Raw genomic sequence first — 15,911 nt, 5'->3', positions numbered from 1 at the left:
CGACAGTTTTTCAATAAAAAGGGAATTGGAGCCGGAGTCGAAGGTGGAATCACACCCATGTTCACTCATTATTTGGAACATAACAGCTAGCAGATTAACTATGTCCATTTATATAAAACCAGGGGTCTCCAACCTCTCCAGCCCCTTCCAAGGAGCTCATCAAAGGATTTCTGAATTATATGTATCGTACTGAATAACTAAAGCTTGACCATTGTAAAAGTATCATTTTGATGCCTAACTTTGTGGAATAATAAATTAATAATGGTTTATGTTTTATCAGCATCTAAATCAGGGGTCTCCAACTCAAATTAGTTGGGGGTCGCAGAAGGCAGAGTCTGGGTAAGGCTGGGATCAGGTATTCCACAAAAAAAAAATTGTTAAAATGATCTCAAACGTCATCACTGTTTTCAATATACATCAGAAAAATATGACAATTCTTATGGATTTTATGGATATACATCGTTATTTGTTGAATCTTTTGTGACGGGAGTACACAGCGCGAGTGACACGTGTGTTTGGGGTTTACCGATTTGGCAGAACCTTGGTGATACAACACGGTAATGCTACACTAACAGTAAACTTTCATATTGTCACAGAGCGGGCCACAAAATATCGTCTCGTGGGCCGCAATTGGTCCCCGGGCTGTGAGTTTGAGATGAGATCTAAATGTACCTCATCTAAGGCTTGCTGTGGCACTAGTATATAATTTCTTGCACTTGCTAAAATTAGTAGCTCTCTGGGAAAAGGTTGGAGACCCCTGATATACAGAGTCTATGGGTAAGGCCTGGGCCAGACTGAAATGAAATGAGACCAATCTGCACTACCTGTCCTTTCACCCACCATCAATCACTCACACTTGCCTAAGGACACAACAGAACTTGTTGCAGAAATCGAACCTCTAACCTTCACATTGGTGGACCCGTGCTCTAAAACACTGAACTTCTGTCGCTTTTCAATCACTGCTGGAAATCACTGCAATTATCTTATGCAACAGTGTTTTGAAAATCACTGATAAGTCAGAGTGAGTGCTTCACTAAATGTTCTTCCAAGCTTTGAAATAGAAACTCCTACAAATGAATGGAAATGGGCCCAAAAATCTATTCAAAAATGAAAGACGAAGATGAATCTTTTTTGTAACGATCCATCTGCATTTGTTTGTATTTGTGCTCGATTTGGTTTTATAACACTATTGGCTCTGAATATCTGATCAAAGCGTAGCCTCGATTATGCCATAAATACTGCTGTCAATCAATCAGAGGATCTCCATCATGTTTCAAAGAGAATAGATTTGTTTTAACTTTAATGAGGCTAAGTGATATCGGCGTATCGATCGTGGTTATTGATGAAGACGGATGTGAACGCCGTCATAAAGAGCTCACATAGGAGTCTATATACCTCCATACAATGTAATTACCAACACAGGGCAGACTTTAATACTTGAGTAACTAGTATTAGATCTAGTTGAGTAGAAATCATTGCGTTTTGCCTTGGGCTGTCACTCAGACTGGTGCAGACTCACACAGTGCAGTGCGGCTGTATACTGCTGCTGCTAGATCCAATATGAGGATTAGCTTGGGAGTAAGATGTCTAAATTAGGCCCGTATTGACAACAAAGGAGAGATTTTCTGCGCTGCGGGGAAAATAAGATCAATAATGAAGGTAAAGATATATAAACCTGACCATGAAAGTGCATTAAAACAGCAGGGGCCATATATTTGAGATAGCAGATTTTTAATATATGGGAATGGACCTAGTGAGAAGGGTAAATGACATTAGGTGAAATAGTTTGAGGTTTTATTAAGTTGGAGACTAGCCAGAGCCAGACTGTTTCTGCGTGATACAATGAGGAGATTCACCCCAGTCATTTAAACTGTTGTGCAATGATACTATTTAAAACTGTACTGAACCGCACTGTGCTGCATTAGTCCGCCTTGATTCCTGCAATGTGAGAAATGCAGAACATCCTGGACTTCAAACTAGGCCTGTCACGATAATTACTATATTGACTTTTTGTCAGTGGTACAAGTAGTAAAGTATCTATTCAAGCAGAAGTTTTAGGTGTCTGTAATTGAATTAAGAACATTTTAAACTGAGTACTTTTTACTTTTACTCCATTACATTTGAGAGCAACTATCTGTACTTTCTACTCCACTACATTTTTGAACTGGACTGAAAAGTAAAAAGTACTTTTCATATGATTTGAGGGGTTGTTTTAAACATGTTTGTGGAAACATCCTGGCTAAACTTTGACTTCAAGCTTCTGCTCTGAATTAATAAAAATAAATACACAAAATTAATGGGAAAAATTGATGAGAAATTGATTTGTATTGCTGCTGTTAACCAAAATATGTATATACTATTAATCAATATCTCTACATTTAACACTTTAATAAATTAACACTGTATCAAAATCTGTGTGAAATACTTGTATGTTTTACTCTTTAAGTACATTTTTAAACGGGTACTTTAATACTTTTACTTAAGTAGATTTTTGCATGTGATACTTTTACTTTTACTTGCAGCTCATGTTTTTAATAAGATTGTACATTTAGAACTTTTTGGGGGATAATTCTGCTTTATGATTTTGTTTCAATATTATCATTTATCATTTTATTAATATATTGCACCTTCAAAATGTATTATGACAGGCCTTCTTCAAACCTGTATTTAGTTCAGGAATACATTCAAATTACTAAACATTGTTACTTTTTTTATTATTTACTTAATAATGTTTTGGCTATTCTTTAGTGAACTATGGTCTATGGACATATTTAAAAAGTCATTTCTACTATTTTCATTCAATTCCAACAATAACTTGTGGTGACATTAAAATGACCTTGTTTAATATGGTTTAATGTAGTATAATATTACAATTGTGGTAATCATGAGGTTTATTGCAAAGTAAAGTCTATATAGACAATAACTTAATAAAAACATATAAATGTAATATCCCCAGTCCTCTTTACTAGAAGTTCCTTCATTCCCTAATACAGTTGGACACGTTCCCTTCTTTTTAACAACCCAATCTCTGCAGTCCATCTTTTATGACAGAGCTGTTAGGATTGGTGGCTGCTGTTCCAGGACAGGGCGGAGAGGTTGGCCTTAATCCAGTACCTTGACCCCTCTGTGCAGACCGCAGAATCACACAGAGCAAATGGAAAATGAAGACATCCACAGCCCACAGAGGAGCAGACAGAGCCGCACTGAAACTCTACTGTCCCAAATCAACGCTTCACTGGAGCACGGAGGGCACAGCCACTCCAGGACTGCTGCAAAACGGATAACAACAAAACAAATACAAGAATCACTGCATTTCCATCTAGACTGGGTATAGTTTGGATGAATATGTAGTTGGAAATCATTTAAGATTTTTCATGTTTTTATTTCAAGTTTAATCATCTACCAGAGGGGTCAGTTTTATAGGTGCCATTTTGATGATTTTTCAACTTTTAAAAGATATAATCTGTTTTTAATTGTTAATTGCCATGGGAACAGTGCTAACGTTACATCATCCTGACACCTACTCAACTGAAAGATAATTTTGTTGAGAGAAAAAAAAGATGTTCCAACTGTCACATGGAAGATATTTTCAATTAATCTTGAAAGAAAAACAAACTTCAAAACCAAAAAGTGACTAAATCAACTTAGTCAACACCACTAAGATCAAGATTGTAATTGTTTGTATGTGGGGCTGGACCCGTGCTCCCTGCAGCGCTCACAGGACGTCCGGAGATGTAAAATTGATGTAAAATTATTAATTGAAGTCATATTAATCCTGTCTTTTTCAGTTTTTCACTTTCAAATCTTATGGCCATAGACTCTGAACATCCTGATCTCGGAAAGTAGAAAGTAAAAAGTTTAGTAATGTATTTCCTTTGCTTTTTGCTATAGGCCAAAAAGCTGCACCCACAGCTCCAAAAATGTTGTTTGAGCAAGATCATCAATAACAGGTAAACATCCAGCAGAGCAGAATAAGGAGGTGTGTTTCTTAAATAAGATCAGAACAAGTGTCTTTGGCTAAAATGTTCAAATCAAGACCCAAAATGACATTAGACGGTAACAGCAGGGATTATTTAAGTTGCACGCACATATCTACAGTGACTAATCGTGTTTATACCGATTCAAAAACATTAAAAACACCATTGATTTGACCATTTCGATTTCACATACATCACCCAAAGCTTGTTATTTGAGATTCAGTCACATATTGTAGCTGTATCTATCCTCCACACATCCTCCACTCCTCTGCTCCACACCCAGTTCTGCTCTTACCACTCCTTTGTACTGTCATGCCCTCCAGCGATGCAAGCCAAGTTTTTGATACTTCAAGACCCTCATGAATTCAGCATCTCTCTTGCTAGCAGCACCAACGCATCACATCACTTTTGTATGTAATTTCTGATGCACTTTTTTTTTTTTTTTTTTTATCTCAACCGCCAACGTGATTTATATAGGCAAACTGAACCAGCTGAGGTGGTTATACAGGTGTGGAGTTGGGTCCCTAAGCTCCACCTGTGTAAATAAGACAACGTCGAGAGTTATTTCTAATCGACAATGATCAGTTTGTTGTTGTTTTTTTTAATTTAAGACGTCTACATCCAATCAAGTCTGAAAAATATGTGGTTTTAGAGAGAGAAAATGTCTATCTCGTAGGGTCACCTCTCCACAGATTTGACCTCGTAGACCAAAAAAAAACAAAAAAATGGTGGACCCTCGGAAAAGTTAGAGAGTGCACCTTTAACTTTAACCATTACAAAAGCACATTCTCCAGCCAGCGGATCATTCCCACTCAGCTAAACCCCTTTTGCCGCGTTGAAGAAGAAGCCTTTTGCATTTCTCCGATCCAAAACAGAATCTTAATGAGTCTGCCAGCCACTTTAACAGCAATATTCTCTCTTATACTCGCTGTCTCAATCCCTCTGATGGGTTCAAACAAAGTGTGTTACTTATAAAAGCTTTTGGTGTAGAGGTGAGGGAAAGACAGCCGACCAACCACGGCGCTGTGTACCCCCCAGAGAACACAACCTGCTTATGAAGGCATATACGGGGAAATGTAGGAAATGCCAGATCGGATTTTGATGTCGGTTTTGAAAAGTGCTGCTTCAGAGTTGACATTTACTTCATAGAAATCATGAAAAAGTAGTGAAAGTCAATCTCTGTGTGTCTGTGTGTTATTCTATTGACCTTATTATTGGTGTATGTTAGTTGAAAAATAGGGATTATTGTGTGGCTATTGTTTTAGGGTGTGGTTATGCATGTGTCTGTATGCTATTGAATTTTGCCTGGCGATGATAGACTGTATTTAGAAATGGACAGAGCTAACTTGCTAGCATGTGTGCACTTCCGGCTCCGTCGATGCTGGCTCCAATTCACTTTCTATTGAAAAACTGTCGCTGCCAGGCTTGTTATTTTGGTCTTAAAATATTCATATTAACCCGCTCTACATGATCCTGGCGTTTTTATTTTGCTATTTTGTCTGTAAATCAAGATATAAACATTAATATGAGACAAATCAGCCTTCTTTTCCAGAGGCTAGCGTTATTAACAAGTTTGATTCAACAGCCACGCTCTGGATTGGCTCTTTGGTTGCTATGATACTTGCAGTCAGATTTGTAAATATGGAACTCGGCACCAAATTCGCCGCAATAACCGCTAGCGTCAATGAGCTACATTTATTTGACTGGAGCTGAACACTTTGGGTGACGTCACACTCCCTTAGTCCACTTCTTTAAACAGTCTAAGTTGGGGATGACTAAAGTTATGGTTGGGAATTTGTTGTCCTACTATGGTAAACGGTGTATGTTTTGTCATGTCTTCATTTTGTCTTTATAATTGCTATGTGTTTTGTGACCAGCCCAGGGACTGACGTGCAATTAGGCTTTATGACTATAATCCGGATGGTGAGTCAATAAACTAATTCATTAAATGTGCGCTATAACTTTTGTAGGGGTGGTATCGATCTTGCATTAATTTAATAGCAAGTGTTTTTACTGCTCAAATAACTTGTAAAACGTGCATTCTTAATGTTAGAAGGCTCGCCTCTACACAGATCTGACTTCCTTGGTAGCGTCTGTGTAATCCCTCAGTCGTCCAGGTATGGTCCATAGCAAAACAAAAATTAAATCTTGTCAACTGGATGAAAGTTTTACAGTGAAGACGTTTATGTTAGCATCACCATTTAATACCGTACTGTGAAACATTCCACGCGATACAATAACATTTCCACGGAGACAAAAAAAAAGGGGTAAACCCGCCCCCAGGAAAAAATGACACAGTGTATCTTTCATGTAGACTGTGAATAGCCAAAATCAACAAAACATGAGCTGGCAAATAATTACGTTGAGAGCGCTGTATTCAAACTAATAAGCCATAGCACAAACAGAGCCCGCCCCACCTCTGCCTCAGCCAATTATTAAGCAGCTTCTTCTCTGCTTTATCATTATTGAGCTTGTGTTATGGCTCCTCGTCACCCTCCGAGCAGCAGCGACACAGCCCCTGTCAACACCACTGTCTATAGGCTCCAGTGAGAATATGTTCACTTGTACAAACTCATGTTCTTCTCCTAACAGCCACTGCACAGCATGTCTCCTCAAGTACAGCCACGAACTAGTACTGCCAATTAACGATTTCTATCTCTTTTTAATGTTGCTTTATATTGAATCAAACGTTTGCATAATTATTTCAGGTTAAAAGGTTAAAGATCCTCAAAAACAGACCTGGAGTTGTGTTTAGTTTCATTCACACATGTTTGAATACTCCTTTATTATTTGTCTAAACTCAAAATGCTCTGTTGCACCTTGTGATGTCATGAAGCGGTAGTGCTTAAATTAACAGCTCGTTTTATCTTTAGTTCTGTAGAGATTGACAATTCCAGGGCTGAAATTATCCAAATGATTCTCGTGAAGGTGAAGGTTTCTGTCGCCCTCTACTGGGTGCATCCGGGGAGGAAACATGTTGAAACAGCTAATTAGCAGCACGGTTATTGTCAGCATGATGGCAACATAGATACGTGGCGGTGAAAGTTGTGGTATAAGAATGTTAAAGGTGCACTGTGTAACTTTTTGGGTGGTCAGTCAAATGCATGGTGAAATTCTAACCCGTTTATGTTCCACACAATGGCATTATTTATCTTCATTCAATTAATTGATTTTAGGTGAGCATTTCTGTACCACATACACAGCAAATTAATAATATAACCATGGAGACAAGCAGGTGTTGGATCCATCACCAAAGACGTTCCACAGCGCATCTTTAGATCTCTGTAAGGCCAAATACCAAATCATTTCAAATTCAATGCACACACAAAATTTGTCGAGGCAACCCCTGAGGGAAGGAGCTAAAATTAGAGGATATCAAGACTAAGGAAATACTTTGAATTTCTGGCTTGTATCTTTAGAGTCGGGGAGTATATAGGATGCCTCTGCCTGGGGTTCTTAATAGCTAAAAGAACTCAATGTGAAATCGTACTTTGCATTCAGAGACGTGTCAAAGCATCAAAGAGCAGACTAAAGTTCTCCCAGCGTGACTTCATCAGCTGCAAATGAAGGAGAAGAGGCGGACACGTTCTTCTCTGAGTCTCCTATAGTGTCTTTAAGTAATTATAACGTCGTGGGGACTAAAATTTGTATACACACTTTCATGCTGGATATTAGCTCTTTTATGTGGACAAAAGTGGAGATGTAAATCCTTTGTTATTAGAACAACAAGAAGATTTAAGAGAGGGCTGCACGATGCGATTAGATTTGTGATTTATGTGTGAAAAGTGGGATTCTGCTCAGAATGCACACTGCACAAACAACTCCAGGTACAACAACATCTTTCTATAAAAAACAGGACTTTCTAAACGGTCTAAGTAGTTGCACCATCTTAAATTGCTATTTTGATTACAGTAAGATTACTATGGTAGCCCTAATTTAAAGTTCACATGTGAATTAACGTAGGCTAAGGTTGGGGTTAGGTTTGGTTAAGGATAGGCAAGTAGTAATGATCAAGGGCACCTCTAGCTATAGACAATCCTCACTCAATCAAACCTGCCACCTACAAATATATACTCTTTTAGATTTGTTCACCTAAATTTAGCAGGCTAGAAACGTCCTGGTTAAGGATAGAATCTGTCTCCAATGTAATGTCCCTGAAAGATCTGTAAACCCAACATGTGTGTGGGTGTGTGCGTGCGAGTGTGTGTGTGTATGAGCGTGTGTGTTACATAATAACACCTCACTTAAGCATGTCTCAAGGTTGCGTTCTCCGTGCAGCAGCATATATTGATAAAATATCAGTTGAAATATTTAGCATGTGCGCCCTCTATGTCAAACAAAATGTATGAATATTATACAAGACTGGCCTTAAAATCAATAATCTTCAATAGTCAGGGTCAAACAAAAATGGCTATGGACAGACTATGAGTAAGCACACACTGGCACTTTCCCACTGCAGCAGCAAGCAGCTACTTAAAGCAGATCTATTATGCAAAATCGACTTTTTAGAGTTTTTAACCATTTTATAGTTGTTTCCCTTCACCATTTGCTCAGTTAAAGTTGCATTTGGAGTGATGTGTGCATGTTTGAGCAGTCTTTAATGACTTATTTTCAAGACGTCATATTACCAATCAATCTCTGTTTTCACCATCCCTGCGTACGAACACTGCTCTGTAATAACTTTGGTCTCTAATTTATTGATACATGTAGGATTCAGCACCTTTGCCTAGTCATTCTGGTACAGTTTTTTTCTTTGCAAATGGCTCTTTTTGTGATGACGTTTACGGCGACGTCAGCTCCCATTGGACGCCACAGTATTCTAACATGGAAGTCAACAAACTTATTTCTTTTATTTTTTATTTATTTATTTTTTTTATTATTTGTCTTGGGCAAATGGACATCTTTTCTCTTTGCATAGCCTAGGCAGCCACAATCGCTATCAATCAACACAATGATACAAGAGACAAGGAAAAAATAAACAAAAACAGACAAGCAAAACACACACACAAAAAAAGAGTATCTCCGATTGCCCAAAAAGGAGTGGGAAGAAGAAAAACTTATTTAATCCCACCCCCTCTGTTATTATTTCTTAACTTTAGCATACTTTACTTCCTTTTCATGATTGTATTACATGATTACATTGGGGACTATGAGTTAGTCTCATGCAACTTAAGTGTTACATCATATTGGATAAGGTGCCAACAATGGTAAGGAAAGTTATTAATACCGACAATGGTAACGGACAGTAAATACCAACAATGGTAATGAACAGCAATAGTAATGGACAGCAAAATACAACAATGGTAATGGACAACAAATACCAACAATGGTAAAGAAATGGTAGATACATTATAGATATATTAAGTTGTTTTAGGTGAACATTGCTCTATAAAATGTCCAAATTATAACTCAATGATTCACGGGTGTCAGAGATTATAACTGTATGGCAGACACTAGCACAATAGGTCTACTGAATACTAAATTGAAATCACTCATCTTTTTCAGCAATGGGATCCTAGATGATAGTAAGTGATGCAGGGACCACCCAAAGAGGCCAGTCAAGTGCACAAGAGATGCTATTACCAAATCATGAGGCAAACATAACTTAATCATTAGTTTAATCATTTGGCCAGGTTGAATTTACACAATATTTAATCTATGCAAAAGTATAATGGATCTAATATATGCTTTTAAGTTTCTAAAACCTTGTAACAACTATTCATTCACTCCTCAGTCACAGGTCAAACCCAATGTTTCCATAGCCACAGACAGAAAAGTGGCTGCCATTCGACCACAATACCCTCTTAAATCCCTACTGTCAGACATCATACACTAATTGTTGAGTAGTTCCTATCCACTGCACGGAGGTTATAGCCGCAGCATGCATGAAAGTTACATATTGTCCCTTTAAACGAGTATTCAATTTCCACCTGTTTTATTTATGCGTGTACCAACAGCCTGCGCTACAGACTGAACCTGCTCCTCAGCAACTTGTCACCGAGCCGCCACCTCCGAATGCCTGCTGAATCTCTAATGAAAAACACATTTTTGCATACATGCACAAATCATGAATAATTCTCCTCTCCGTGCAGCAAAAACACAGTGCAGACAAATTCTTACAAAACTTACACATCACAGTCTCCAGCCACGACAAAACTCCCCACTTTATCTCAGACGCTTTCATTATTAAAGCTACACTATGGACATTTTCTCACAAAGGGTAGGGTACACCACCTGCTCCATGGAGATGTTATTGCATTGAAATGTTCCACAGTGGCATAAAAGAAGACAAGCAAAGAAGTAAGTGACGCTATACCAGACCACGTTACAGGTCAGATCTGTGGAGAGGCGACCACACTGTATGCACACACACTATAAGAATGCATGGATTTTTAGATAATGCGAGTTAGTGGCATACTGTGGAACATTCAGGCACCACAATTAACATCTCCACGGAGGCAAGCAACCAGAGAAAAGTTACAGAGTGCATCTTTAATGTTGGATGTAACCACACTGTAAATCACGACAAAAGTCCTGAATGATTTTTGCTATAAAATAATAAATATCTTTGGGTACGTGTGAGTTTTGCTGACGCGTAAAGGCACACGGACGTGCTGGGATACTCACTGGCTTGCATCAGCTGCCCCTGACGTCCAAACACCTGGGAGAACGTGCTATGTCCGCAAGTGAGCGTGTCCTCCATGGCTGCACAGAAGAAGAACACAGCGTATCAGCGCGAGGGACAACACTAGAAGGTCACAATAACCCTTTTAAAGTACTTCAGATGAGGCTACTTACCAGAGGTCTCGACTTGGACCGTCCCAATGTTGCTGGCACTAACGCACTAACGCACTACAGCACCTTTCTTCTTCTTAAAAAAAAAATAAAACACAAAAAAAAAAACCAACGAGAGGGGGTGTGACCGCGTGCCTTGTCCGCTTGTCAGCACGTTAGAGAGAAAGTTGTGTGATCCTGGAAGCGCATTTTGGTAGTGCCAGAATAGAGCTGTGGGCTGCGTCTCTGATCTCCAGTTGTAGTCTCCAAGCGCGCTGGCATCAAGGGACTAAGGAGCCGAAGGCAGTGTGTGGAGCAGGTGAAAGTCAACGCGCTCTCCTCCGTTTTTGCGCTGCTGTAGTGTAGTGTTCTGATATGATACGAGTGCGTGTGTGTCCTCTTTTCTCTCCTCCCTCTATCTCTCCCTCTCCCTCGCCCCCTCCCGTGAGCGCAGTCCGTATTTGCAGTAGAGTGTAGGCTACATCAGCAGTTACATCTTTGGCTTTGGCTCAGATTAACCGTGCGTAACTCTCCTCGGTACGGCACCACACCCCAATACTCCAATGCAAATCACAGCAGCCATTCATCTTCAAGAGCCCGGGACGCCACTGCTGAGGGTTGCAGGGAAAGTGTAGTGCTTTATTTTAGAGCAGGAGGGGGGAAATAACAAAGGAAAAAAGAAAAAAAAAAGATATCTAAAGTGAAAAGTTGAGCTGGAGCAGAGAGTGGTTTCACGCTGTTAACTCGAGAAGAGAAAGTTGTTCACTGAGAATAAAAATTGGAGATGAAAATAGTCACAGAATAAACAACATTTTCTTTTATCGAGGGAGAATGAGTGCCAATCTACACCAGTCACTCACGCCACATTCATATAGGCAAGATGGGTGAAGTGTCTTGCCCAAGGACACAACAATGTTCTTATTTTTTTGCGAATCAGTGTTTTTTTTAATTAATTGACTCTTATTGAACTTGTCATTTAGTTACACTATTTTTGATCTATCCATCCATCCATTTTCTTCCTCTTATCCGGGGCCGGGTCACGGGGGGAAGCAGTCTAAGCAGAGACTCCCAGACTTCCCCCACCCCCGACACGTCCTCCAGCTCCTCCGGTGGGACCCCAAGGCGTTCCCAGGTCAGCCGAGAGACGTAGTCCCATCCAGCGTGTCCTGGGTCCACCTCAGCTGGCTCCTCTTGACGTGTAGGAGCAGCAGGTCTACACCGAGCTCCTCCAGTGTGACCGAGCTCCTCACACTATCTCCAAGGGTGGGGTGAGGAGCTCGGTCACACGGGAGCATTTTTGATCTATTGTAATTGTATTGTATTGTAGAAATGTATAGTACCAGTGGCAGAATTATGTTTTATTTTTGGTGTTATTCATGAATCACTGTAAAATGATTAATGATTCCACAAACTGACTGAAGAAAATAAACTAACTAACTATATTTGTTGAACCGATTCTCGCTGACAGCTGTTTGTGATTTGTCTTTTTGTTAAACGGCAAACCGTGTGAACCTGGACCGAGCCTCTCTCATCTTTACCGCAACAGCCGGAACACAACACGGAGCCTTATCAAATGCGGTGGATCGGTTACATAGGCACGGTGGATGAAGTGTCTTGCCTAAGGACACAACAACAGAACTTGGTCCAAGCGGGAATCGATCATGTCCAGACCCTTCTCCAGATTTTGGCCTACTATCTTGGACCACAAAGACACATGATTATTCTGCTTAAACACATTGATACGACTATAATCATGCGGAACCTCAATGAATAACTATTATGTGTATGATGAATATTAAACAAATGACACAATGAAACACAGCGACATAAAAGCACATGATTTCACACGTTACTAAACACCTCTCTGAGTATTCAATACACATTATCTTTTGTGCCGCGGTTGTCATGGCGACCCCTCTGGAGACACAAACTCTTTTGGACAGCGGCTCAGGTCCTCTCCACACCCTGTAATATCAGCCCTCTGTTCCTGCTCTGCGTTTAACGGCTCATTTCCTCTGAAGCACAACAACAACAGCGTGAGTTTTACAGGAAGTACATCTCCTCTCAGCAGACATCCTCACAACACTGGCCCGATGCTCTTCTGCTACTGCCGCAACTGCGACTGCTACTGCCGCTGCTGGGAAAGAAAGAAAAAAGAGGCACTGGGACTGTTAAATATGGAGTCCGACAGTTTTGAGTTCTAACGGCTGAAACAGGAACTTTGTCTGAACATCCTGGTAAATTATAGACTTATACCAGAGGACTTTTTCCAATGTCAGTGTGTGTGTACCTGTTAATCCAGCAAAACTGAATTTTTAACAATAGTAATGAAGTTTATTATTCCTCAGTTTTGGTACTAACTGATGCTTTTTGATAATAATGTTAATAATGCAGTGGATTTATATAGCGCCTTTCAAGACATCCAAAGTGCTTAAAATTGCATTAGTCATTCACTCCAGTGGTGGTAAACTGTGATTACCCACAGCTGCTCCGGGGTAAGCTGCAAACGGCAAGGCAAGTTCATTTATATAGCACAATTACTAAACAAAGTGACTCAAAGTACTTTGCAGAAGAAGAAAGACATTAAAATGATAATACAAACAAATCAAAACATAAATAATCACTATAAAATCTGCACCATCGCCTCCTCTGATCAACACCAACACTCACACACACATGCGCCAAAGTCATAAAAGGCAATATGAGCGAAGTGTCTTGCTTAAGGACACAGCACCTGTTATTTCGTGAGGTCCCCCATCCAAGAATTAACCCTGCCCAGTCTTGCTTAGCTTCAAAGATCTAACAAAAAGGTATTTTCATCACTACTGGCCTTGATAACGATATTATTTTCAGCTATTGAATATGTGTAATAGCAGTAGCACGAGTAGCAGCTTGTAACTGCAGACTTAACACTGCACTTACCAAACTTTTAACTGGTTTCTTGCAGTTTTATTGAAATGTACTTTTACATTTGACATTTACCAGTGCTTCTTCAGGTAAGGCGAACAAAAAGTGACATTTCTTGAATAACAATAATGATTCGCGGTACTTTTAACCTCAGAGTTACCTGGCTCCTCATACAAATGTCTGCTCCGTCATAGACTTTAATGATATTCTCTTTGAAAGGAAGTCAGGGCACAGAGGGTGTACGAGGGAGATGGCGCCAAATGAATAATATAGGCAGCGTGTGATAGCAGCGCTAGTAATGCTATTCAGTGTGGAGCTATGTTGAAAATGGAGATGTTATTGCCTTGCCTGGAATGTTCCGTAGTGTGGCATATACTTTTCTATCTCCAATGAGACAAAACAAGTGTTGCAGGTTACATGTCAGATCTGTAGAGAGGTGAGCCTGCATGCTTTTCAAGGGTTATGTTTTAAGCAATAAGCCTGGAAGGTCAGTTTAATGCCGGCATGCCCAAACTGTGGCCCAGGGGCTAAATGTGGCCCTCAGTCCAATTTTTCTTGGCCCTTAAGCCTTCAGGTGAATTGGCCCATATTACCTTAAACCAGGGGTGTCAAACACATTTTCATCGAGGGCCACATTAGTAAAATGGCTGTCCTCAAAGGGCCAGATGTACTACCTTTCTAACTTGTTAATTAACTGTTTCTGTATTTATTATTTATTCAAATTACAAATATTGCATATGCATTTGCCTAGACATAAACAATATTGCTGTGTAACTGCGTATCTCCTCATAAAATGACATTTTAAGACCATCATACCTTTAATTTACCCTGTCGAGGGCCACATAAAATGATATGGAGGGCCACATTTGGTCCCTGGGCCTTGAGTTTGACACATGTGCCTTAAACAGTAGTTTTTACTGTCCATTTCTGAAAATCTACTTAGTGCCTATATCAACTATTTAATGTGTCCCATTGAGGATGTAAGCATGAGTAAAGGTCTAGTGGTTCAGTCTAACTTGTAAAAAACAAACACAGATTTGAAGTAGTCACTGTACTGGTGGAAAGTCTATGGCCCTCAATTGGCCCTCAGCTTTGTCTGTGTTTTTATATGTCCCTTAATGAGAAAATTTGGACACCCCAGGTTTAATGCCATACTGTGGACAATTCCAGGAAAAGCAATATTACATCTGTGGAGAAGAGTCGGTGGCGGAGTGCATAGTGCAGCTTTAATATGTTCTAAAGCTATAATTGAATAGGTCCCTGGAAAACTGGCCTGTGAGCTTACAACCATTTAACCACCCACCCATAACAAACACAATGGTGAGGTCCCTGCACATGTGTTATGGTCCTACCACTGAGCCACATGCAGGCACAGGTAAAATGTGATAAGCGAGATCCAGCAGTCTACCTCCTCCTCGTAAACTGGCTTTCCGTATATTTATTTTCAAAGCCGGGCCTCTAGCTGCGCTCAGTCTCGTTTTTATGAATGGCGGCTGGCCTGTACGGTGCAATTAGGAGAGAGTGTAGAGATTTTCCAGCGCAGCACTCCTTAGCCTGTCCTCTGTCTCCACATACACCACTGCGAGGTCATAAAACACACGATAGCACCAGAGAATAAACCAGCCCTGTCCACTGCATGAAGAGAGGGGCTTTTGGTTTCATGCATAATATTCAGTGGCCACGATAAACTGTATATAGATATATGCAGTCTATGGTCAGCACTGTATCTAGAAATAAAAAATGTGACTTGACTTTCTTTAGAGCGCAGAGTAATAAAATATAGCAAACAAAAACTTGACGACTTGACTAAAGTGCATCCATAAATACACTACACAAGTTGCAGAAGTAGAAATATGGCGACTAATGAATACTTTAAAATCTGCTGTATAATCAACATTGCTTTTAGATACACAACTGAAAAGTACTTACACTCGAGTAATTTTAGTACATACTTTTTGCAATCAAACAATAGTAGTGTTGTGTTTTTTCTGCTGTCACATTTCACCATAGCTACTGTGTCATGTGACTGTGCAAATAACCCAGTATAATGGCAAACGGTCACTTTTTTTTTATAGCGTTTTTCCACTTTCAAGGCACTCAGAGCACTTTACATCAAGGAACCACTCATCCATTCACGCACCAGTGTACATGCAAACTGGGGGCGAGGTAGGTTAAGTGTCTTGCCCAAGGACGCAACGACAGCATTCATCTGTGGGAGCTTAGACTACCGGAAGTCTATGCTAAATTGGAAAA

The 15,911-nt window shown here is 39.9% G+C and overlaps 1 protein-coding gene across 3 annotated transcripts in view; it reads right to left on the bottom strand.

The window, feature by feature from the left end:
• The window catches only part of kaznb (kazrin, periplakin interacting protein b), a 182,875-nt gene extending 172,042 nt beyond the window's left edge, over positions 1-10,833 (bottom strand). Inside the window, exons 1-2 of one of the 3 annotated variants that reach the window (XM_033966596.2) lie at positions 10,776-10,833; positions 10,605-10,682 (exon numbers count right to left, since the gene is read on the bottom strand). In XM_033966596.2, coding sequence (XP_033822487.1) covers positions 10,605-10,680 — 76 coding nt within the window. In that variant the 5' untranslated portion in view covers positions 10,681-10,682; positions 10,776-10,833. Of the gene's footprint in view, positions 1-10,604; positions 10,683-10,775 lie in introns of those variants that run through there. The other 2 variants (XM_033966594.2, XM_055221714.1) reach the window with 2 other exon arrangements.
• Positions 10,834-15,911: the final 5,078 nt, after the last annotated feature.

The sequence above is a fragment of the Periophthalmus magnuspinnatus genome, chromosome 5 (assembly GCF_009829125.3).
Source record: "Periophthalmus magnuspinnatus isolate fPerMag1 chromosome 5, fPerMag1.2.pri, whole genome shotgun sequence".
Classification (NCBI taxonomy): Eukaryota; Metazoa; Chordata; class Actinopteri; order Gobiiformes; family Gobiidae; genus Periophthalmus; species Periophthalmus magnuspinnatus.
This window is presented reverse-complemented; position numbering and strand designations above follow the sequence as displayed.